General features: G+C 41.6%; 1 protein-coding gene across 2 annotated transcripts in view; it reads right to left on the bottom strand.

Moving 5' to 3' along the window:
* Nucleotides 1-26,741, bottom strand: part of ROR1 (receptor tyrosine kinase like orphan receptor 1) — a 484,054-nt gene that overhangs the window by 29,035 nt on the left and 428,278 nt on the right. For both annotated transcript variants that reach the window (XM_004369015.1, XM_012555471.1), the window contains 3 exons: nucleotides 17,247-17,374; nucleotides 14,577-14,894; nucleotides 12,684-12,929 (listed from right to left, as the gene is read on the bottom strand). In XM_004369015.1, the coding sequence (XP_004369072.1) occupies nucleotides 12,684-12,929; nucleotides 14,577-14,894; nucleotides 17,247-17,374 (692 nt within the window). The remainder of the gene's footprint in view (nucleotides 1-12,683; nucleotides 12,930-14,576; nucleotides 14,895-17,246; nucleotides 17,375-26,741) is intronic.

Raw genomic sequence — 26,741 nt, 5'->3', positions numbered from 1 at the left:
GCCAAAAACAAACAAACAAACATACAAAATAAGTGCTAAGGTAGCTTGCCATTGGAGTGGAGAGATGAGAAACCGAGAAATGGAGAAAAATAAAAGAAAAAAAAAGAAAAAGGGAAAAAGAAAAAAAAAAAAAAGAAAAGCCCCCAGGGATCCCACCAGTGTGGATGTGAAAACTGGGAAAGTGGCTCCCAGGCCACGCAGTACAGCCTGGCTAGAAGGGGTAGAAATGTCACACAGCGCCAGGTATTCAGGAGACAGGAAAAGAAGGTAAATATAGAGAGACTAGAAATTGAGAAATGAAGAAAGACAAAAAGGAAGAAAGAAATTCTCCCAGGTTCCCACCGGTGAGACTGCGTAGACAAAAGAAGTGGCTCCCAAGAGGTGCAGTACAGGCCGGCTAGAAGGGGCTCCCAAGCCTCAAAAATAAAAAGAAAACAAACAAACAAATAAAACAAAACCAAAAAAAGCCCCGGGGATCCCACTAGTGTGGTGGTGTGGCCTGGGGCAGCAGTTCCCCAGGTGAGTGGCACTTCACAGCCTTTCAAGAAGAAGCAAAGATGGCACATGGAGCCAGGTGTTCAAGAGAAAGGAGGGGGAGGTGGTGACAGGCACGGAAGAAACCAAAAGAAGCAGAAAAAAACAACACCAGCAACAAACAAATGGCATTCAGGGAGCCAGCCAGTATGGGTGGGGTGAATCCAAGTGGCATGGGGCCGAAGCTGGTGCCTCCCGGCCAAGAGACTGCAGCTGGTGGGAAGCAGAGGAGGCCAAGTGGAGAAGAAGAAGGGTGGGGGGTGGGAAAGCGTATATCGCTGGTTACTAGGTGCTCTGTCTCCTGCTAGGAGCTCCGTGAAGCTGCTTTCCCATACTCCCTGTCTGCTGATCTCTGACAGGAGTCCAAGATGGCAAATCCATGCTGCATTAGCTGATGGGGGACCTCCGCATGTATCTCTCCTCACTCTCTTTTCTCTGTTAGTTTCTTATTCCATTCGGTGCTTGGGTGAGTTCTTTATCTCTTCATTTGATGATTAGGGTTCCAGGACTGATGTTTGTCTCTGTTTTACTTAGTTTTTCGGGTCTTTGCTGTGGAGGGACAGCGTGGCACTTCTGTCTATAGTGCAGTGTTGGCTCTACCTAGCTTTTTAACGCTTTAAAGAGGTTTCTTGCAGCAGATTTGCCCAATGCAATGCATCCTTTGATTTCTTGACTGCTGCTTCCATGGGTGTTGATTGTGGATTCAAGTAAAATGAAGTCCTTGACAACCTCAATATTTTCTCTGTTTATCGTGATGTTGCTTATTGGTCCAGTTGTGAGGATTTTTGTTTTCTTTATGTTGAGGTGTAATCCATATTGAAGGCTGTGGTCTTTGATCTCCATCAGTAAATGCTTCCAGTCCTCTTCACTTTCAGCAAGTAAGGTTGTGTCATCTGCATAACGCAGGTTGTTAATGAGTCTTTCTCCAATCCTGATGCCACGTTCTTCTTCATATAGTCCGGCTTTCTCGGATTATTTGCTCAGAATACAGACTGAATTAGCATGGTGAAAGGATACAACCCTGATGCACACCTTTCCTAACTTTAAACCACTCAGTATCCCCTTGTTCTGTTTGAACAACTGCCTCTTGGTCTATGTACAGGTTCCTCATGAGTACAATTAAGTGTTTTGGAAATCCCATTCTTCACAATGTTATCCATAGTTTGTTATGATCCACACAGTAGAATGCCTTTGCATAGTAAATAAAACACAGGTAAACATCTTTCTAGTATTATCTGCTTTCGGCCAGGATCCATCTGACATCAGTAATGATATCCCTGGTTCCGCATCCTCTTCTGTATCTGGCTTGAATTTCTGGCAGTTCCCTGTCAAAGTACTGCTGCAATTGCTTTTGATTGATCTTCAGCAAAGTTTTACTTGCATGTGATATTAATGGTATTGTTTGATAATTTACGCATTCGGTTGGATCACCTTTCTTTGGAATATGCATAAATATGGATCTCTTGCATTTGATTGGTCAAGTATCTGTCTTCCAAATTTCTTACCATAGACGAGTGAGCACTTCCAGCGCTGCATCTGTTTGCTGAAACATCTCAATTGGTATTTTGTCAATTCCTGGAGCCTTGTTTTTTGCCAATGTCTTCATTGCAGCTTGGACTTCTTCCTTCAGTATCATTGGTTCTTGATCATATGCTACCTCCTGAAATGGCTGAACGTCAACCAATTTCTTTTGTTACAGTGACCGTGTATTCCTTCCATCTTAAAATGCAATAAACTCATAAACCAAAACTGTTGCCATCAAGTTGATCCCGACTCATAGCAACCCTATAGGACAGAGTACAACTGCCCCATAGGGCTTCCAAGGAGTGGCTGGTGGATTTGAACTGCCAACCTTTTGGTTAGCAGCCTGAGTTCTTAACCACTGTGCCACCAAGGCCCCAAAATGCAATAGGTTGTATAAAATTAAATTTCTTTTGTTTGATACAATTATTTTGGAATGGTAGATCACACACATTTAAACATCAGCAAAATATTTGACTGAGTGGCTCAGGATATCCTTATGGACAAATTGGAGGGCTAGATAATATTGTTAGATGGATATGTGATTCATCAAATACTCGTATTCTAAAAATGGTAATCAGCAAATTAACATCAAATTGTAGAGGGTTATGCTTCAAAGAACCTGCCTATTCAACATTTTCATCAATTACTTGATGATATGTATATCAAACTTGAAAATGGCCTGAATCTAGGAAAGGTGCCTCATTGTTTGAATATAGAAATAAAATTTAAAGGATCACACACAACGGGCTAAAATAATGATCCCAAAGTTAACAACTGAAATTTTTAAAACGTAGCTTGCAGCTAGGTTAAAGATCTTGCTTGGAAGTGTTTACGATTAAGCAAATCTACTAAATAATTGTTGATATGACCAAACAAAAAAGATTAATAAGTTTTAGTGGCGACTTGAAGGCCTAGTTAAACCCAGCAACAAAATGATGAAATTGCTCAAAAAAATTTCATATATTGTACTTACAGCAACATAATACCCTCCACTGAGAATGCTGGGTAATGACCAAGAACATCATGGTCCTCTTCTACCTGCTCTGGTTAGAAAACACCTGGAAGGCATCTTCTATTCTAAGAGACACATTTTAAAGAAGGGTTCTGAAAGAGGAAGAAACATCCATAGGAAAAGAAAGATGGGTACAAGGAGCCAGATGTTCTTTTGACTAAAGAGAACATCCAATGAAGTATGTGACAGACGTTCAAATTTGGATGAGAAATCACACCAGAGGTTGTAAACTGGGTCTAGTACATGAACTTGTTCGTTATTAGTCTTTGTTTTTTTTTTTAATTATTTGTCTGTTTTTTAAATTTGAATTAGTGGCCAACATTTTAAAATAAATCAGGTTTCACATACAAGTTTTGGCTTATGGACAAGATGGAAGGCCAGATAATAACATTGTTAGATGGGTTTGTAATTTACCAAATACCTGTACCCTAATAGTGTTATTAGTTCAAAAGGCAGAATTTTTGAACAGTGGGAGTCTTCACATAACCATTTGGGGTAGAGAGACTTCCCTGTCTCTGAAGGTCTTGGCAATGTCAAGCAGAGGCTGGGCATGTTACGCTGGATGATTTCTATGTTTCCTTCCAAGGTTCTATGATTTTATAAACTGAGATCACGGAACTTATTTAGGCCCCTACGGAAGTTTTAACTTATGAAGGAATTAATTTAAAACCAGAGATGGATGTTTTCCCTCAGTGTCCTCAGCCCACCAGATCCAGTCTTAGTCCTTTTCTACCCAGCGCTACACTGAGGCTGAACTCTACAGACAATATCAATGGGCTCCCTTGATCTGTGGCTCCCAATTAAGTTTAGCCAATGGGAGGCATTGGCAGGAGACAGAGGGCCGGAAGAGTATGGTTAATGTGTTTGTTCCCCCGGTTCCATCCCTCCCAGGCTGTGGAGGGTTGGCTGCATCCCTCTCCGAAAGGCTACAGCATGCACTGGAAGCTCTCTCTTCAGCCTCGGTTATACTCTGTGGGTTAAGGTAACTGACTGCTCTCCAGGTCTAGGGATGGCAATGCCTCCCACTGCTGCTAGATCAGTCCTGCACTATTCCTGGTTGGTTTTCCCTAACTCTGGGGACAATAAAAAAACTTTTGAGAGAAAATTACCTTGTGTTTGTAATGTTTATGGAACATGACTTAGCTATAAGTTTCGGGTCACCATTGTTCTTTACTTGGTTGAAAATTTATAAAGACTAAAGTACATCTTCAAAATCTCTGTAGCATAAAAATAACTCTTCCGGAAAGCTTCACACTACACAAAGCAGCTCTCTATTCCCTCCTCTTCTCCCCCTCCTTACCTTCCAATTCACTGTAATGTTCAACTTTGGTTTGAAGAAATGGCTGAAAGACAAATTGCCTTACAACAGGTCTTCTATGAAATATGGGAGAAGGCTGCTGACAGAGTGAGTTAAAAACTGCAGTGTTCACAATCTGGAAAACATCTGCCTTGCCCCGAACTGTAAACCACCACGTTGTAGAAAACGGTTTGTGACAAAGCAGAACCCAAGGCGGGTGTTTGTAAGGTTACAGGACAAGTCAAGGCTATTCAGGCACAGAACTGGGCAATGTGCCCTTTGGCAAACTGTTGCAAGCCAAGGATCTAAAAGAAAATACAAAAGCAACAGGTCAGGTATGAAACCTCGAAACGGAGCCAAATGGTTCTCTGCTTTTCTTATCAATGAGTACTCTTCTGTGGAACTGGTTTAGGATTAAAAACAATATCGCTGCTTAGAAGTTCTGGTTGTTTGAGAAAGAGAGAAACTCTTACTTAAAGAAGAATAAGTCATGCTAGCAGGGCTAGAGGAAGAAATATGTCCTTAGGACTTGATCTAGAGTAAAATAAAGGGCCAATGAAAAAAACCAACACAATCAGGATTCTACTTCCCCCCAAAAACTCAACAGAGAAACAAATAGGGGATCTGAATTAATGGGAGAGGGAGAAAGAATGTAAATTGTATGATGGAATACAGCCAAAGTAAAATGGCCAAACTGACATTTCCCACAGCTCTGGCCCCAGAGCTGCCTACAAAAGCAACGATAAGGGCTACAGTGAAACAGCGAACCTGGAAGGTGTGCCTAGATGCCAGTTGGAAAGAATATAGGCAAAATGATTATTTTTTTACTTAGTTTCTCACCCAACCCATGGTATTTGGTTTGGAAGGTGGCCATAGTGACTAGAGGTGAAAATGTAGTGAATAAAGGTTTGCAGGCAGGATCTTGGAGAAGACCACCAACTCTGAGGACTGGGGCCCTGGGGCTGCTGGGGAGGGAGGAGAGACGAAACTTAACGGGAAAAGGGCACACACCATGAAGGAAACCACTACTCATTCCTGCCTGGATGGAGCTACTGGGGGAAACAGTTCATATCTGGGCTGAGTCTACGTGGAGGACCCTGGAGTTGCTCGGCTACATATCTTTGTGCCTGGGGCCTCCATTCCTGGAGCTGCAAATAAGAAAACCAGTGGATAGCACCCCCGAAACCCAAAGAGCTCATAAAGATCAAAGGAAAGAGAAAAATAATGTTTCTTCCCCTGAAATTCTCTAGCATTTTTTCTTTAAGCAGTTGTGAAAGGATAGACAGAGGACATGTTCTGGACTCCTGCAGACTTAGTTTGAATCTTGGCTGTAGTAGTAAAAACAATACTGCCTCAGCTTTTCCATCAGTAAAATGGAAATGATATCTTTATCTTGTGGTTACTGTGAGTATTAAATTAATTAACTCACATTTCTATTGAGCATCAACTAAGTCCTAGGTCAGATACTGGTGTAAAGAAGTTAACACAACAAACAGCAGCCATCATTGAAATACAAAGCACATGGTAGCGCACACAAATTTTGGAAACTATATGACAGTACCTGTGGTGGTGGTCTGATTCTTCCACTAGATTGTAAACTACATGAGGGCATGAACTGATCTAGGTTATTCACAGAGTTCAAAACAGTAGACCTCAACACTTGATTTCAGTGAGTAACTGAATAAATTAACCATTCTAATCATTAGATGCCTGGGACACGAAAGAAAAGACAGGGAGAACGAATGAGAGGTCAGATCTTTTTTCCTTTTCTTTCACTTTCTCCAAGCACTGCCTGGGCATATCCACACGGCCCTAGCAAAGCTAACTCCCAGAATTCACAGCACATATATTTGGTTGTGTTTAGTTTTATCTTCTGTCCTAGAGTGAAAGTTCACAGATAAAACAATCTGTGGCAGACTGTTCTCAAATGCCTTTATTCTAGAAAGTACAGAAAATGCTTACATTCTGTATTTAATTAGGCCTGTACTTTTTTTTAGCCTTACTTAGTTGAAACTAAAACAAAAGTTATCAGTGGGAAAATGAGAAACCCCATGGAGATTTTGGAATCTCCTTAACTTAGACTTAACTAAAGAATGCAGAAACATTCTCATGAGATTCCATCCTATTTGGAAAGGAGAGAGGAAAAGACTCGGTTCAAATCTGCCCTACTAGCTTGCAACATCTCACTGTAAGATGAAACGTTAATCTCAGCATCTATCTGTCTATCTGTTTTGTGCATCTGTCTGTCTGTCTACCTACCTACCACCCACCTACCTACTACTTACCTACCTACCTAGCTATCCATCTGTCTACTGACATTCCCCAGGTTACCAAAGTCCAACTTACAGACAACTCATACTTACCCTTTAAGTTACATAAATTTGCCTTCACTTTGAAACAATTAAACCAACTCCCTACTCACAACAAATTCTTCACAATCACCTTTACGTTCTGCATGTGCAGCTTTTAAATTATTGAAAATGCTTCAAGTTGTTTCTTGCACTAAAGAAATAAGAACCATACATACCTGTTACCAACTTACAAATTTGACTTAAAGGAATGGGTCTCGTTCATGACCCGGGGCTTACCTATCTACCAACACACAAACACACACGCACTCACATACATACAGAAATCAAAGGTTTGAGTCCTTGGTCCACTTCTCATTCACAATGTGACTTGGACTAGTTATTTAACCTCTCTAAGTCTTAGTTTTCTTTCTTGTCTGTAAAATGGGTATAATAAAACCCTATTCAAAAGGTTATAAAACTATTTTACGTGAAATAATGCATAAAAAACTCCTAACATGGTTTTTGGCTCACTGCAAGCACTCAATAAATGGTAATTGCTGTTTAATATTACTGTTATTCTGTATGATTGTATAGTGTAGAGAAGGGTTTCTCAAATCCGACACAATTGACACTTTGGACTGGATAATTATTTGCATGGGCTGTTTTGTGCATTGTAGGGTGTTTGGCAGCATCCCGGGCCCCTACCCACCAGATGCCTAGTGCATCTACTCCCACCGCCATCAGCTGTAACAACCAAAATATCTCCAGACACTGTCAAATGTTCCTTGAGGGGCAAAATTGCCCTGGGTTGAAAACTATTGATGTAGAACAAAGAGCAGTGGTCCTAGAGATAGGAGACTGGTTCTTATTAACACATCTGTGATCTTGGACAAGCCTTTACTTGTCTGGGCCTTAGTTTTCTCATATGATAGATTATGGCAGAATTCCACCTTGTTTATCTTTCATGGATTTTATGAGGGAAAAAAATCAAATGCTCTAAAAGGTGCTATAAAGTACGATGCTATGAAGATTTTGTGAGAAGGTGGGCTGTTGATGAGAAGCCTTGCCTCAGAACAACAACTGATGCCGACCTGCTCTCTTTCCCGATTCTCATGCTGGAGAGCCACCAGCCTCTCAGTAGCTTCTAACTGATCACATGTCAAGGATCCCCAGTTCCTTGAATGGATGTATTTGTGGCTTGGCTTGAAGAATTAAAGAGGAATTGTTTTCTTTCAAAATGAAATAAAAACGTTCTTTTCTTTTTATTCTAAGTGGTGAAAACTGCCTTGTCTCCTCTAGATTTAACTTTCATCTAAACACATCTCTTACATGACCAGAATTAACCGGTCCTCAGAACTCTAAATGTGTCCTCTGCAGATTGATATTCAGAAAGAAATATTCTGAAGGTTTCTGACATCACTGTACTGATTAATACTATAATGGTATACTGAGTAATACTATGATGGATTTCTTCATCAGTAAGGAAACATTCTTTGATGTCATAACATATGGGAATCAGCATGGTGGAATCCAGAGGCTGAGCCTATTGTCTTTCTTGTGATTTATTTCTGAAAAACTTTTTAAATGGGAGCTACTAGAATGTCTCGGAAAAGAGCATGAGCTTTGGGGTTTAGTCAGAGCTGTGTTTAGATAGATATGGGTTCAAAGTCCAACCCTATCAGTGGTTAGATGTGTGATTTAGAAAAGTCATTTAGTCCTTCTGAACCTCACTGGGTGTTAATAACACCTCCTCATGGTGTGGTTATGAGTTAGAAATGAATAGGTAAAGCACTGAGATTGTGCAGGCGCCTAGTAGGTATTTTATAAATGTGAGTGATCTCGCTCTCTCTCTACAGCCTGAAAGCCCTTGAATGGTTTTCTTTCATTCCTCAGAATGTGTGATTGCTTCAGGAAGACTACTGAAATGAAAACCAGTACTTTCTAGGTATAACTTATAATCTTTACTAAAACTAATAGAGTTTGAGTCCTTAAATCAGATATCAACAAAACTTCCAGCTTAGGGGCAAATTATCTCCCTACTCTCAATGGGCATTAGTTGGAAATTAAGGATCAGAAGTCAGTTAAAGGACAATGGCATTTACCTAGTGAGGAGTGAACAATGTGTTTCTTCTGGAAGAAGCAATTCAAAGTAATCCATTTGGTCTCCTTATGGACACACATCAGTATCATGAGACAGCACAGTGGAGGAGCAAGATGAACTTTGGAGTCAGACAGACCTGCCATGTATTAGTTGGGTGACCTTGGGCTGTCTGAGCCTCAGTCTCATCATCAGCAAAATAGGGTTAATAATACCTGTCACAGTATGAGGATGAGTATAAAAAAAGCATGTGAAAACACCAACACTGAGACTGGCACATGGAACAAGGTAAGTGTTGCTTTTATCCTTGGCTCTTCTGCAGTTCTTCAATCTTACCCAGAGAAGAGATGGGGTAACTAAGTAAATAATTGTAAATCTACATTTTGTTTTCATTCCTCTCTTCTTAATGTTGAATATAACGTGGAAAAACTCACAAACTATGAAGTACAAGACATTAAAAAATATAGGACAATTTGCTTTGAAGTTACCAATGGTGGTTGTAAGAGTTTATAACGTGTTCTTTATTCTCCGAATGAAGGTATTTTAAAACCCAGCAACACACAAGAGGGTGTGGTCACCCCTTCTCCAACTTGGTGTGTTCAAACCATCCATAAAACCATTTTGTAGGAAAAGACAATAGGATAACAGGGAACATAGAAAAATGAGACTGTAGAATAATAGTTTCCCAAATTTTCATCACTTAGGGTTTGTTTGGGGGCCCTGCTGGTACAATGGTTAAGCATTTGGCTGCTAACCAAAAGGTCAGCAGTTCGAATACACCAGCTGCTCCTTGGAAACCCTATGGGGCAGCTCTACTCTGTCCTATAGGGTTGCTATGAGTCAGAATCGACTCGATGGCAACAGAAGAGTTTAATATTTTTATTACTCTCCCCAATATGTGTTAGCTCCTCCTCTTCTCTGTCTCATGACATTTGTGCTAATCTCTATTGTATCATATATGCTGCATTATAATTGACTCAGCTACTTTACTGTAGGTCAATAAAGGCACGAGTCACATTTTATCCCTCTTTCAGGTCCCCTGCCCCATAGTTGGCGCTCAATCAATATTTGCTGAACTGACGGCAAACATTCCTCTTTACAGGGTGACTATATAATAATTATAATAATATTAATTTAGCATTTACTATATTCTAGGCACCATGGGGTTTTTCAGATATTAACTCATTTATTCTTACAATAAACACGAGGCGTATATTATTCTGCTTTACTGATAAGAAAAATAAGGTTAGAAGGGATTAAGAAGCTCGCCTAAGAGCACACAGCTAGTTCACTGAAGAAGTGGAATTCAGACACAAGTACTCTGATGCAGAACCTATGCCCTTCTCTACTGTGATAAACTGCTCTTACTATGAACTATGCATTTACAGGTTACCTGTTATCGCGTTTAAGTAGATTCATTTTGCTTTCTCTTAGAGGAGAGAGTATTGCTACGTGGAAAGAACAAACAGGTTAGGGAATCAGGCAGAACTGAGTTCTATACATGATTCAGCCACTGAAAGCTGGAACGTCCTTGGGCAAGTTGCATGATTCTTACTGAATCTCAGTTTCCTCATCCATAAAATGGGGATAATAGAGACTGGATATGGGGATTAAATGGGGTAACAGAGGCAAGGTGTCTCATACAAGATCTAGCCCATAGCAGTCACTCAATAAAATAGCTGTTACATTAGGAATGGTCTACCTACACTGACTACTCTGTCTAAGTCAACTGTCTTCAACTAACACTTCCTCCTTTCTCATCCATATCTCATCAACCAGACATGTTCCTCTTCCCTTCAGGGCTGGGATGCCCATTTTCTAAGCCTGGCTTCCCACTCATTCTGATGGCCATCTACATGCTGACATTTGCCAAATGTTTATCTCTAGGCCAGACCTCACCCCTGAACTCCAGACTTTAATATCCAACTGCCTCCTCAGCATCTCCTTTTGGATTCCTAAAAGGCATCCTCAATTTCAGCATGAATGAAAACAAACTCCTAATTCCAGGTCTCATCAAACTGGCTTCTCCTGCAGTTTTTTCCATCTCAGTAAAAGGCAACCCCATTCAGAAGCCTTGGAGCCGCTTTTGATCCTACCTTTCTTTTATATCTCACATCTGATCCATCAGTAATCCAGTCATCACAGTCTATTCTCAACCCAGGAGCCAAAGTGATCCTTTTAAAATATAAGTCATATCATATCACGCGTCTGCTCAAAACACTCTAATGCCTCCCTAACTCAAGAAGGTTAAAAGCTTAAGTCCTACAATGACCGACAAGACACTACATGATTTGGTCCTGTTACTTTTCAGACCTCATCTTGTATTACTCTCCCCCTTGTTCATTCTGTTTCAGCCTCAATGGCCTCCTTGCACTTTCTTGGATATGTTAGGCCTACTCCTACCTCAGGGTCCCTGCTACATTCCCCTGCCTAGATGAGAATTTAGCATGTAGTAAGTACTCAGTAGGGGCAGTTCTACTCTGTACTACAGGCTTGCTATAAGTCGGAATTGACTCAATGGCAACGAGTTTGCTTTTGTTGCTTGTTTAGGTACTCAATAAATACTGTTGAACAAATGACCTTGGATAATGAACTTGTTAAAGAACCAGCTCACCCTGACTTCTGTTATTTGTGTGTCCTGTGACTTTCTTCTTGCTTGAAATCTACCCTGTAGTTTTGCCTTGGCTTTCCAGGCAATGACAGCCTGCCTCTCCCACTATACCTGGGAAACTCACTTGACATCATCTAGGAGAACCAGGACCAGGAAGACTAATATAAGCTCCAAAATAGTCTCAAACTCTGGGTTTCACTGACACCTTCATTCTCTTCCTCCTATCCTGAAAACATTTCCTAGAAAAAGGAACAGACTAACTCAAGAACCCCATTGTCTTTCTAGACTCCTGTGCCCTTCTGCAGCATTAAAGGATGAGACTATTGCTCGAGATGACTGAATAATGACTATAATGACCCTGCTTTGTGGGTGCTCTCAAGGACACACAGAAAATAGTTATTTTTCTGTTTCTAATACACTTGGTGTGCTAAAATGTATACTTGGATATGGACAATTATGGGTAACATCTTTTTCTGCCCTTTCTACATGACTAATTATGAGTTGTTTCACCTGTGCCTCTGAAGAAAACATTTCCTGTTATATGCACTAGTGCAATGGCTGTAGGTATAAAAGCAATTTACCCCTTGAGAGTGTGCTTTGGTACCCTAAAAAGGGTTTTATGTAGAAATAAACCAAAAAACTCATTGCTGTTGAGTCAATTCCGACTCATAGCACCCTATAGGACAGAGTAGAACTGCTCCATAGGGTTTCCAAAGAGCGCCTGGCGGATTCAAACTGCCGACCTTTTGGTTAGTAGCCACACTCAACCTCTACGCCACCAGGGTTTCCTTATGTAGAAATAGCAAGGTTTATCTAGCCTAGGGAGGCAGTGGTAGTTCAGTGTAGAATTCTCACCTTCCACGTAGGAGACCTAGGTTTGATTCCTGGTCACTGTACCTCATGTGCAGGCCAATGTACCTTATGCACAGCCACCACCCATCTGTCAGTGCAAGCTTGCATGTTGCTATGATGCTGAACAGGTTTTAATGGAGCTTCCAGACTAAGACTGACTAGGAAGAAAGGCCTAGTGATCTACTTTCGAACATCAGTCAATGAAAACCCTATGGATCACAGTGACCTTGTCAGCAACCAATCATAGGGATGGTGCACGATGAGGCAGCGCTTGGTTCACTGTGAATCAGGGGCCAACTAGAAGGTAGGTAACAACATCTAGCCTAAAGACATGGTTTGAGATCAAACAAACACCATCAATCTCCTTTGCCCCTTTTACACAACTCTCCTAAGGAAAGTGGGGGCGGGGTGGGAGATCTTTGAAAGGTGATAAAACATATGAAAGACAATGACTTGCTATTTACCACATGCTGGGATGTCACAGAGGTCTGACTTAAAATTTTCATCCAAGGTAAAGCACCAGGGGGCCTCCTTCTGATTCCCTGGATTGCGGCAGTAGGAATGTCCCCCATTCAGCTCTGGGAAGCGGAGGGCGGTGAAGGTGTGCGTGTGGGGGTACTGGGAATTCCACGGCTGACACTGCCGCCCGGATTTGGTCACACTGACAGTGCCCCGGTAGTCCACACCTGTGCTGTTATAACACTTGTGATCTGAAAAACACAAAATGAAAGCCCAAGCTGGGAGAGAGAAGCAGAGGAGACTCTGGAGCTCCCAGCCAGCAGTTTCTGGAGGGGAAGACGTGCAATTAACCTCTTGGCCAAAACCTCTCTGCGGTCAGGGGCCAAGCAGGGCAGAGCCTCCCTGCCTGCTGGGCTCCAACCCAGGGCCTGCCCAGCAGTTGCATTCCTGGCAGGATTTAAAGCTTATGCTTCAGGAGCAAAACCATTCTTCCACTAGTATTTCTAATACTGTATACAGAAGTAATCAGAACTGGGGTGGGACCTGGGGGCACAGTAATTTTTTAGTGAATGGTTCAGGGAAGGTTCAAGCCAAATTTTTCCTTCCATTTCTGATTGTTGATCTTAGTCCTAAAGAATCTAGTAGGTGATTCCCAGAGCATGTTTATTAGGGGCACTGTATTATGGGCTTCTAACTGGAGCCTGGAAACCCTGGTGATGCAGTGGTTAAGAGCTTAGATGCTAATCAAAAGGTCAGCAGTTCGAATCCACCAGCAGCTCCTTGGAAACCTATAAGACAGCTCTACTCTGTCCTATAGGGTAGCTATGAGTCGGAATCGACTCAACGGCAATGGGTTAACAGGAGTTAAGGGCATCTCTGTGCTGATGGACTGGACATCCTTGAGAATTGGGGCTATTAAGTAGTTCTTCCAGGTGACCACAGGGCCTGTTACCTGAAAGTGCTGCAGAATCTCAAGTTGAAAGAAATTGGATTTTTGGCAGAGTAATAAGATTATAGTAGTGATAATAATAATGATGATACTGAATAATATTTACTGAAAATTTACTATGTGCTAATGTGCAGTGGTTAAAAGCTTAGCTGCTAAATGAAAGGTTAGCAGTTTGAACTCACCAGCTGCTGCATGGGAGAAAGATGTGGCAGTCTGCTTCTGTAAAGATTTACAGCCTTGGGGCGGCTCTACTCTGTCCTACAGGTTTGCTATGAGTTGGAATCAACTTGATGCAACGGATTTGGTTTGGGTTTTGGAAGCACAGTTCTAAGCATTTTAGATATATTAACTCATTTAACTAATAAAGTGTTATTAAGTACCAAAAGGAGACTATAAAGATTGCTGTTAAGTTTAATTATAGATGAATAGGAAATGTACAGAGAAATAGTTTTTTTTTTTTTTTTTTTTTAAATGTTGGTGTAGGGATAGATGGTGTAGGCAAGCCCCCATGTTTTCACATTATTGTCTTCAAGAAAGAGTGTCTCAGTGGTGGAAATTGTTAATGTGCTCAGCTCCTGACCAAAAGGTTGGAGGTTCAAGTCCACCCAGAGATGACCTGGAAGAGAGGCCTGGTGATCTGCTCTTGAAAAATAAGTCATTGAAAACCTGATGGAGCACAGTTCTACTCTGATACACATGCGGTCGCCATGAGTTGGAATTGACTCTCTAGCAACCGGTTCACTGGTTGGTCTTTGTGAAACTTCTTGAAAATAGGCACTGTGTCTAATCCACCACTGCACGCTCAGCCCTGGGCACAGTGTTCAGCCCATTGGGAGGTAATCTGACTAACAATCTGAATAATCACTATGGGTCAAGTACCAGAATCGACTCTGTCATGGGATTGCTGGACCCAGGGAAGAACAGAAGGTGGTTAGGGGCTACCACTTACTTTTATTTATAGGATCTGCCATGGGAATTCCAATCCGGATACAGTTTGCAGCTTCTGGGCTCTCTGGCTGGGGGAGATCTTCACAGTTTGGCAGTTTTAGCCTCATCAGAATCATGGGATTTGATCTTGCAAAAATGTACTCTGTTTGACACAGGACGTTTTCCAGGATTTCACATTCATCGCGACACAAGTCGCGGGGCTTTGGGATGGATGAGGTTTCGTCACAGTATGGGAAGGCATAGTGGCACAGAGAAGGTATGGCAAACTGAGAACACTTATCAGATAAGTGACTGGAGGTGCCGATCATGGTGAAGGCAGCTGAAAAACAAACACAATTACTAACTCCCAGGGGCCAGGGTTTATCTCCTCTTGTTATCTAGTCAACAGATATCAGATATAAATACACATTGGACAGAATCTGCTGTGCTTAAACAGACAAGGCCAAGAAAAGGAGATTCATTTCAGATGTCTAAGCAGCTTATTTTACTGGCTTGAAAAAATCATTTTGACTACAAAGTTAAGAAAACAAGCTTATATTACATGTGTACCGTTTCCTAATAAAAAGAATTAATTAGGTTAAAGTACAATATATTTTTCATTTTTACTACAAAGCAACAGAACTTTGTGTTTCATCCAGTACTTTTTATTAGTTTTGTGAAGCTTCTAAAACATTTGACAGCTGCAGGGCAGAGCTCGCTTTATGCGGTGGCTGTGCCTGATCACAGAATTTAGTTCTGTGGCTTGCCTCAGACTTGCTGGATGACTTTGAGTAACTTGCTTACAGTATTTTTACACAAATAACACGCACTATCTATGTCTGCTTGCCAACCATGCCCTCCCCTATCACCCCCCTCAAGGTATTTTTGTAAGAACACTATGCTAATTTTTTATAGCAACATGTAGAAAAAAATTGACATAGCAGCGCTTACAAAAAATACCTGGAGGGGCGCGCGGTTGGCAAATAAATGTAGAAGGTATGCATTACTTGTGCAAAAATGCAATAATGTCTTTGTGGCTTGAGTGCTTTCTACTTGATCTTCTGAAAAGTGAGGCAACTCACTTGGTAGTTCCTGAAGAGCACAATCCAATCATCCCAGTAACAATCATAGAATACTAGTGATCCCATGACCTAATTTCTTACCCGAGTATCCACATACAAAAGGAATGCCCACTCTCCCTTTGAATACCTCCAATGACAAGGAGCTTATGCCTCACAAGGCAGCCTATGAGGCTGTTGAAACACTGTTTCCCAAAGTATGTTCCTAAGAATATTAATTCTGTAGGACATAAATAGTGTTATGAAAAATTAAGGTTCCTGGACAAACAAGTTTGGGAAATCCTGGGTTAAACAAAGTTAAATGGATTTTTTTTTTTTTTTAGTGTAATATTTTCCAGTAAAATGATGTTCATTGAAAATCTCCATGACAGGATTATTATAATTGGATCACCAAATATTTACATCAGAACTTCTCATTATTTTTGTGAATTTTAGTTAAAAGCATGTTAAAATATTCTTAGATTAGGTTGAATTGTGCCTTCAACATCTCCTTCCCATTAGTCCTACGTCTGTTTTCTGGAATTTCACAGAATCATTTTTCCTCTTGAAAGCCTGAGGGCTTCAGTAAGTGGCAACTACATCTTCCTGGAGTTGCTTCTCCAACTTAACTAACCCCTCCCCACCCCAAGTGCCTTCAAATTTCCCATAGGCCATAGTTTCTGGACTTTTTGCTGTTTTCTGCGCCCACGTTGGGTTTGTTCTTGACTCTCTTAAATCCTAGGATTGCCAGACAGACTAGAAGATGCCTCGTTAAATTTAAATTTCAGATAAGCATTTGGGACATACTTATACTAAAAAATTATTTGTTATTTACCTGAAATTACTGGATATCCTGTATTTTTATTTGCTAAATCTGGCAACCGTATCAAAACCTTATGAAGCCAATTTCAATAGATTTCAAAGGCTACATGGCACAGAGACATAATAACTACAATAATGGAAGAGGTCCAAGGCTGCTATCACCACCAGCAAAATTATACAACGTGAGCTACAGTACCTAACTCATGAGTACCAGAAAGCGCTTCACTATTAGGTTTCAATTGAAAAACACTTTCAATTAAAAAAAATATGAAGGGTAAAATATAGAAAGCTAGAGCAGGAAAAGACCTAGGATCCTCTTGCCTCATCATTCATTTCGCAGATGAAGAAAGAGATATTCATAGAGGGTGAGCGATTTCCCCAAAGTCACAATAATGGTAGTTCTGGGATTAGCATTCAGCGAGACCCTAAATTCATTCCCTTTCACTCTACATCATGTTGCTTCCAAACAGTAAGCTCTGTGAGGGCAGAGATATACCTGGCTTATTCACCACTCCATCATATACTCAGTGCTCAGCCCAGTTCCTGGTACACCAGAAGCACTCAGTAATATTTACTGAGTGTTTGAATGGATGTGAGACTTCTCAAAGCTTCCTTTTCCTCTAAACGCAACCTTCAATAAATTATTTTCATGTAAATTCCATAGCACAGAGATCATATCTCAGCTTCTTTATGGTACTGCTCCCAGTCCTCATGCTTAGCCTAATACTTTATCAAGAGAAAGCCTCAAAAAAACTAGTCGTGAGAAAAATAGTTACTCAAGGGATAAGTATAATTACGTTGGTGTTACTTACCTGTGATCTGATTTTCTATTTCCCCTTGCATGTGCAAAGATTCCATATAGACAGTGCGGTTGCCAATAAACCTCGCACATGCAATCCCTCTGTATGGTTGACAGAATCCATCTTCTTCGTACTCATCTCTAAAAAATAAAGCGAGAACATTAATGGCTGCAGCACACACATTGACAGTTGGCTCTGGTTGTACAATGCCCTAAACAGTCACTAGGGGGCGAAGTTGGGCACAGTATCCTAAAGACTGGGCTAAGGAATCTGGCTCCTGCTCAGTTCCATCCATCACCTAAAACATCTGTTGGTCATGTTGGTCAAATTTCCTACACCCCCAGAAAATCATCCCAAAGCACAAAAATCATCCTTAAATATGGGAAAAAACAATTTTATTTTCGCAGCTGGTGGTGGGCTGGAAGATGATGTAGTTATAAGAGTAAAAAGGAAATGAGTTGGAAATCTGGGCACATGTTCTACAGTTTTTTTGTTTTTTAAGCAGAGATTATTTCTGCTTCATTTGCTACAAAGGCGTGGGCGCATTATCCACAAGATCCACTCCAACTGACATGTCAATTAGGGGGAGCCATAAGGGAAGAAGCTGGGTGCATCTGGAAATAAACCAAAGGGCAGCTCAACTATGTGGCTCCTCACTGCTTTAGGACCCATTATTTCTACCATGCAGAAAGAGGGTAAGGACAAAGTGTGGATTGGTGAATCTGAAGTGAGTCACTTACTCCAAGGAAATCTAGAGAATAAGTCAAACTATTGTTTCTCAAAAGCAGACCACAGCCAAACAAAAGGTGGTGGGCCATGTTTATGGGCTGACCGCCACCCTGGATGCTGTTCCTCTGCTAAACCTGGCTGGAGTCAATAAATCATTTGAATTAAATATCATTCTTCCCCAAGTTAAAGTACCCTAGGGCAAAAGTCAGGAGAACAAAATTCTCTTCCTGCAGTCGAAAAATCAAATGACGTACTGCACTGGGCAAAACTGCAGCAAAAGATCTCTTTAAAATCTTTAAAAAGCAGATGTCACTTTGATGACTAAGGTGTGCCTGACCCAAGCCACAGTCTTTTCAATGACCTCAATATGCATGAGAAAGCTGGACAAGGAAAAAGGAAGACTGAAGAATTGACACCTTTGAATTGTGATGTTGGCGAAGAATATTAAATATACCATGACTGCCAGAAGAATGAACAAATAGTCTTAGAGGAAGTACAGCCAGAATGCTCCTCAGAAGCGAGGATGGCGAGACTTTCTCTCGCTTACTTTGGACATGTTATCAGGAGGCACCAATCGCTGGAGAAAGATATCATGCTTGGTAAAAGTACAGGGTCAGCGAAAAAGAGGGAGACTGTCAATGAGATGGACTGACACAGTGGCTGCAACAATGGGCTCAAACATATCAAGGATTGTGAGGACAGTGCAGGACCAAGCAATGTTTGTTCTGTTTATTCATAAGGTCACTATGATTCAGAGTTGACTTGACAACCCCTAACAACAATAACAAAGGCAAGCTGTCTGACCCCTTAGAGCCATTGTTTTCTTATGGATAAGATGGAGATGATAAATACCTCTCTACCTCATAAACGAAAGTCTCTGTGTGGCGCAAATGGTTAAGCACTGGACTACTAGCCACAAGGTTGGTGGTTCAAACCCACCCAGAGGCACCTTGGAAGACAGGCCTGGGTGATCTGCTTTTGAAAGGTCATAGCCTTGAAAACCCTATGGAGCAGTTCTACTCTGCACACATCGGGTTGCCATGAGTGGACAGCAACTAACAACAACCATAAGTAGAAGTCATGAGGATCACATCATATAATGTAAAAGTTTTTTTTAAAGTTCTATCAGAGGTAACATATGATTATTATTAAAGTATTTACAATTACCAAAGAGGAGGTTTATTTGAAGAATAGTTATTTACTAAGCTCCTCGTTTGTAAAATGGACTGTGGTTAGTGCTATGTCCCTGAACTTCCCCACTGGGGTTCAGTGTGTGAGTCTAGAAATCACCATAGAACAAAAACCAGGTGAAAGTACCTGATAGGGCTGATCATGAAGAGACAGTAGTTTCAGCTGCTTTCTCCTCCCCATCCACTAAAATAGATATTTCAAGTGGAGATGGGGGAAGTATCTTCGATTTAGTCCCGAAAATAGTTCGTACTGCAAAGCTCTTTTGCAAAACGTAACCTTTAAGTACACATACAAATGAATATATCATATACCCGACATAAAAACATTGAAATTTTAATGTTGCAAAACCTTGCAAGCACTCCATATGTTTACTTTCATAAATCCTAGAGTAATGCTAAAGACTTTTTGGCTTAAATTTTAGTTAGGTTGTAAAATTAACCCAACTTTTATTGGGTAACTAATACCATAAACCTATGGGGAGAAAGAAGGTTCTCGGATGACCAAGTCTTGGATCTTGGAAACAAGCACAGAGACCAGGACATACGCCCACTCCAACCCCTGCTGTTACAGATGATGCTTTTCTATCCCCAGGCATTAGCAGAGCCCTGGATTTTTGAGGTATCATTATGAGAACACCTCTTCCTCCCTCACATTAAACTCTCGAGGCCTCAATTTATATCTCTTGGGAGGCCAAAACCCTGGAATTACCCCAGATATAAATCCCCAACCTACTGGGAGTTCCCATATTTTATGTGTGAAGCTTACGCTAAACTTCTTACCACCTTTCCAGTTCAAGACTCTAAAAGGACTCTGAATACTTTTTATTTTTCAGAATAAAATGGAATGAATTCCTGTGCCGTACATTTCTTATCCAGGGCTTAGACCTGCAGGTGTATTGAATTTTTGACTGTGCCCAGAATTTCTGCTATTCTGGCCAGCCCCTTAGGGGCAGATATAAAAAAGAAAAAATATGCGCACACACGTACACACACGCATGCACACCATGTAACGTCATCTGCTGGGGAGTAGTAATAGGCCCTGGCTGCTTATTAGAATCTCTGCAGGAAGCTTTCAAAACTACTGATGCCCAGGCTCCGCCCAGACCTATTAAATCATATTCTCTAGGGATGCAGCTTAGGCATTTGTGATTTTTAAAAAGCTCCCAGGTGATTTGAATGCGGTTGAGACCCACGGCACTAGAAAAACAAACATTTATTAAGTGTCTGCGGCTCTGTGCTGGGTACTGTGCTAAGTGCTTTCCTCAAAGCCACCCCTTAGGAGGTTTTCTCTTCCTTATTTAGAGGGAGGAACTCAAGTTCAGAGAAGTAACTTGCTCAAATTCACAAAGCCAGTACACAGTGGAGGGTTTAAAGTTAAAATTAAAGCTCAGGCTACTACACCATGGTGTTAGACTTGTAACAAAGTTAGGCTTTTCAATGCTGCTTTTTATTAAATCAGCCGAATCATAGAAAGAAACCATATAATAAGAACTTATTCTATGCCAGGCATGTTAAATTTCATATACCTCTAAAATAGGCACTGAGTCATTTAATCCTCACAACAATTGGGTAAAGAAGGTGCAGGCAGAATTACTTCCATTAGACAGATGACAAAACTGAGGGTCAGGAAGGGTAAAGCACTTGTCCAGAGTTACACAGCAAATAAAGGAGCTAGATTTGCCCCAAACCACACTATACAGCTTCCTTCCAAACGGTTAGGTCATAGAAGTTTTTGTACTGCTTGCAGGGGCTTTCTACTCTGAAGACGCTGTGGTGTAAGCTGGGTGGCAAAAGGTTTTCTTTTAAAACATAAAGTTACATTTCTTTTCATTTCTCCCCCTGGCTTTGGCTGGAGGGGAACAAGTGCTCCTCCAGCATTAATCAGCTTTATGTTTTTCTCTAGCTCACACTTGTCTCATCATTGATGTCCTCCTGCCTCACGCCACATTCAGCAAACTGAAAACATGAAGCCATGAGACAGCCGGGATGCAAGGGCTACGTTCTATGGAGAAGAAAAGCGCATCAAGAAAGGGCAAATGGAACTTGGCCATTCAACACTACAGTGGGCTGAAGCATGCACCAGCTACCTCAATGTGACGCTGAGATGCAGGGGTGCTTTGGGATGGGAACTCATGTTTCTCATAAAGGGAATTTAGTTAGAATGTTGCCAGCCTCTACAACTCTCCACATTCCCTGTTGCATGACTAGGAAAAGCAAATGCAAGTTGTCCCCCACCCCCAGATTCTCCTCCTTTCCCAGGGCAAGGAGACTGTGAGGGATGAGAAAACAGGACTAAGCAGATAGCAGAACAACTTGGCAGCTAGATGTATCCAGCCAGGAGCCACCATAAGCCAAGGAAAGGGAACCCCTGTTCTGCAAAGACTCTGCCACTGCAACTTGCAGACCAAGGGAGTCTTACAACGACAGTGGAAGTCAGAATAGCTACAAATTCCTGGGCAAACCTCTCAGCTCAGTGAGCAAAGGGGAGAACTCTCTGAAAATTAAAAAAGCACAATTGCATAGTGTGGGACAAGAGAAGCCCGAGATGTAGCTTGTGAGGTGGAGGAGAAAGTAGGAGACAGGATTGGGGGATGGGGGTGAAAAGATGCAGAAGTGCCCCAAATAGATGCCAAACTGGAGTTGTGCCAAGTTTGGACCACGTGAGGCTCACAACACTTCTCTTTAGAGAAGGCCAGGGTTTCTGAAGCCTGCCTCCAATTTAAGGTAGACGACAGAGCACAAACTCAACTGTTGTCATAGACACATGCTTAAAAAACAAACCCTTAACATTAGTGGGAAAACTGGTGAAATCTAAATAAAGGCTGTAGATTCGTTAATAATATAGTCCCAAAGTTAATTTCTTACTTTTGATAATTAATACTATGTTTAAGCAAGATGATAACATTAGGGGAAGCAGGGTGAAGGGTGTATGGAGATTCTCAGCACTACTTTTGCAGCATTTTAAAAATATAAAAATATTTCAAAATGAAAAGTAGAAAAAAAAAAAAAAGAAAGAAAGCAAGCCTTACTGGTGGGTGGGGCCTTACTCTGTATAGGTAGAACAGGAGAAGCTAAGAGCGAGGGTGTTAGATTACCTCATTTAATCATTATAACTTTATAAAACTCCCTACTGGCCTGTCCCTTGGGTGACTGAATTTTCACCATTAACAATTCACTTTTTTGTCTGAGGCTTGACCTGCTTTCTAGATCCAAATGCTTCCCGGAAGAGAGAACCTATTTTGTCAGGAAGACCTTGGTGCGGATTGGTTTGTATCACTGTGGTGGGCACTTTAATTTTTATTGTAAGTTGCACAGCAAGGAAGGTTTGGGCAACGGATGAAAGGTTTGTGTTAGGAAGAGGAATGTGGGGTACTAAAGACAATTGTCCCTGACTTTACATCTATGTCCCTGACCAGCCTAGTGCCCAGTGAGATGACAGCAATGCAGACCCAGATATGAGAGGTAATCTGAGGACAATCCTGACACCCTCACTCGTAGCTTCACTCCTAGTAGGTAGTGGGGGGGGGGAGTATTAATAGAGGGCTCTCCCTCATCTGATTCATCCTTCACTGTCTCCCCAGAGTGATGTTTCCAAAACACAGACTTGATCAGGTCATTTCCTGCCCCAAAGCCATTGTAGTTTCCCCCTCACTTCAAGCTCCTGACTTCAGTGTATACAAGATCCTTCATCACCTAGTACCTGCCAATTTTTCCAGCCTTGTTCTCTGTTATCAAGCCTAGGAACTTCGCTGTATAAATCAGAATCCACTTGACAGCAACGGGTTTAGTTTTTGGTTTTGGATTTATCTTACTAGTCTCATGGACCTGAAAGTGTACTTCAATGTTTTATGGCTTGACTGAGGCTCTCCTCAAAGCCCGGAACGTCCTCCACCTCTTTTTCACCTTGTGAATGTCTTCTCATCTTTAAGATCCAGATGCTCCTATAACTCTCAAGGAAAATGAGCCACTGAACCCCTGGCGTCACACCGCTCTCACGCATTTATGACTTCAGATCACGTTTATCTGTTTAGTACCATCTCGCCATTCTGCCAAGGCAAGGACCATGACTTGTGCAGGTTCCTAACTCTTTGGTCTTGGCACAGTGCACAGCTCAATGAACGTCTGTGGAATGAATTCAGGAGGGGATGCTGCTGAGAGCTGTTGCCTCCAGATCTCCAGAGGTAGAAAATAAGGCCCACTGCCTGACTAAGCAACTGAACTGTCACAGATGTGGAGACTGTCATTAGCCCAAGGACACGGACCCTTCTTCATTCTAGAAACACTCTCCAAAGTGGAAACCACTTTCCTCCAGGGCTTCGAACCAGTTTGTTCAGGTTCGAAAGCCTGCTGAGAATTTGCATTTCTAACAAGTTCCCATGTGATGCTAATACTACTGGTTAGGGACCAATTCTGAGTACCACTAGTAGAGCAGTGGTTCTGGAAATTTATTATACGTAAGAATCACCTGGGATCTTGTTAAAATATGGATTGTGATTCAGTATATCTGGGGTGGAAATGCAAATTCTCAACAGGGGTTTGAACCAGAAGGAACCAGTTTGAAGCCTGCTTTCCTCATCAGAATTTACCTGGGGGACATGGGTAGGCCCGGAGCCCTGGTGGCACAGTGGTTAAGAGCTCAGGCTGCTAACCAAAAGGTTGGCAGTTAGAAACTACCAGCCACTCACTGGAAATCCTATGGGGCAGTTCTACTCTGTCCTATAGGGTCGCTATGAGTTGGAATCGACTCTACAGCAATGGGTTTTTTGGTTATGGACAGGCCTAACAGATGTAATCAGCTGAACTGATTCTGGCTGATTAGTTAGGCCCTAAAAAGTTCGCCCTTGGAGTAATCAGCCAGTTGCCCTTGAGTTGATTCTGACTCATGGCGAGCCCATTTGTGTCAGAGTAGAACTGTGCTCCATAGGGTTTTCAATGGCTGATTTTTTGGAAGTAGATCACCAGGCCTTTCTTCTGAGGTGTCTCTGAATGGAGTAGAACCTCCAACCTATTGGTTAGCAGCCAAGCACGTTAACCCTTTGCATCACCCAGGGTCTCCTTTGGGGTAATACTCAGTTAAAATGCATGCCTCTCCTTAGTGGGAAGAGTGGGTGTAGAGGTACTTTGCAAACTCTAAAATTTCATCGAAACGCAAGAACAAGATCGAGGGACCTTGAGAATCGGCCAGTGGGTGGAATTTCAAGCCTCAGAGTTAAAGAGTTATTTTGGGGATTGGAGTGTGGGTGGCTTCCAAGCAGTCTAATCAGAAGTAAGCATTGGCAATTTACACCATATCAGCGGGTTGCTTTGTTCTCATAGCTCTCCAACTGGAATGCCAGGGAGAGAGATCTGATAGCCCACAGTGTGGCAGCCTCATGCTGGTAGACTGTAGTGAATGAAATAATTCAACACTTCTGAATTTATCCCACTCAGTCATCTCATACAGCACCATCTGGAGCCACAGAGATCAAAATTACACCAGGATGCCTCCCCCAAAACCCTGAATCTGGGCACCACAGAGCCCAAAGAGAAGTAATGTCCTGAGGTCTGCTCCAGTGAGCATTTAGCCAAGTGTGGCTTTTTTTTTTTTTTTCATACAAAACAAAACAAAACAAACCCGTTGCCATCAAGTCGACTCCAATTCATAGTGACCTATAAGACAGAGCAGAACTGCCCCGTAGGGCTTCCAAGGAGTAGTTGGTGGATTCGAACTGACAATCTCTTGGTTAGTAGCCGAGCTCTTAACCACTGCGCCACCAGAACGCCATATGGGAAGCAATTTCTCTTTACCCAAGAAAAAATAACTAAAAGATCATTGGATGGAAACCAAAACCAGATCTGTTGCCTTTGAGTTGATTCCAACTCATAGCAACCCCATATGTTACAGAATACAACTGCTCCACAGGATTTTCCTGGCTATAACCTTACCAGAAGATCGCCAGGCCTTTCTTCCATGGTGCTGCTGGGTGGCATCAAACTGTCAACCTTTAGTTTAATTTAGTAGACAAACAAATTGTTTGAGCCATCCAGGGACCTAATTGAAAGTATCGCTTTTTAAAATTTGTGAATCAGGTCCCTATTTGCCCTTGGGGGCTGTGTAATTGAGCCTCTTAAAGGTGAGAATCAGTTTTGTCTTTTCATTAAAAGGGGGGATATGTGATAAGACTAAGGGTCCAAGAAAAGGATGCAGAATTACTCCAATGTGGGTAAAAGATCAGAGACACCGTAAAAATAGGTTATAATCTTATATGGCCTAAAAAATTACAATTTACCCCAAAATTTCTCCTCCTTCCTACGAAGACCTCTAGCTTTGAGTCATCCTTGGTTAAAAAGCCAGCTAGGAGGAGGGGTACTAATTTAAGTCTTATCAGCTGTAACTGCACACACCTTGGAGTAGAAGGTCCTCAAAAAAGGCGTATCAGGACAGGTCCAGGCGGAGACATGGAAAGAGCTGGCAGGAGTCAAGAATGAAGCAGAGTGTCCTGGAAGAGGAGCTGTCAGGAGTACAGAAAGCTAACTTTGCCTCAGGCTAGGTGTGGTCAAGAGATTCCAGGTTAAATATGTGATGCCAAAGTTAGCTAGCAAAGTCTGTTTTCTAAAGACCAGTCTGAAAGTGAGCATCAAAGAGGGTAATGTGTTAAAATACTTGACCTTTAAGGTCAGCGTTCAAAGTGAGCCAATCAAGTCATGTCAACCCAGAGGGCAATGACTCAGAGAAGACTTAAATCTATAAGGCTGAGAATTCAGCTAAGCCTAATTTCCCTTCTTCTCTTATTGGAATGCCTTTGTAACCACGAACGATTTTCAGGTGACTGTGTCAAATATCACATGCTATTTCCCACACCTGGACACTGGCAACTGTTAACATTTAGTTCATTAGAAAAACAGTCCCGCACTCTTTCCCTCGCCACTTTTTTTGCTTTAAAAATTTAAATTTCTAAGGCTTTTTTTTTTCTTGGCCATGAACCATTAAAACAAACAGATGAATAACGTTCTGTCATAGTTTCCAGAACAGCACATAATAGTTACTTGTGTCCAACTTAGAAATGAGAACGTATTGGCTTTGCTTCATAGTGATGTTTGGAAACACAAGGGTTCCATTTCACTTAGGAAAAGGAGCAGAACTACCCAAGCTTGTATCTCACAAATGTAATTTGAGGGAAAATAATGCATGTAATATATTCCTGTTTAAACACACATTTGAAATGATAGGACTGCAATAGTACAGTATTTGCAGGAATACGGAAGATCACTAATAAAAAGAATGAATGACTTTAGCCCTCTTCGCTTAACTGAGGTTTTTGTGGTGGGGTGGGGCATTGCACCTTCCAGGAAGGCCTTCCGTGTTTTCACTTTTCATTTTATGAAGGGTCTACTTTGCTTCTCCGGTTAGGCTGAAGCTGGGAATTCATAGGTGAGGCTTGGAGCCCCCAAGTTCAAGGCCCCCGAGTTCTTATTACAAACCCTTTGGATGTACTATGGCAGTTCTTCAAATATCAGGTATTCAAACTACCTCCTAAATTTGCCTATTGAGAATAATGGGCTTTAGAATAATATGAAACTCACACATACCAATCTGGTCAGATTTTCT

The sequence above is a fragment of the Trichechus manatus genome, unplaced genomic scaffold, assembly GCF_000243295.1.
Source record: "Trichechus manatus latirostris isolate Lorelei unplaced genomic scaffold, TriManLat1.0 scaffold00003, whole genome shotgun sequence".
NCBI classification, from domain to species: Eukaryota; Metazoa; Chordata; class Mammalia; order Sirenia; family Trichechidae; genus Trichechus; species Trichechus manatus.
This window is presented reverse-complemented; position numbering and strand designations above follow the sequence as displayed.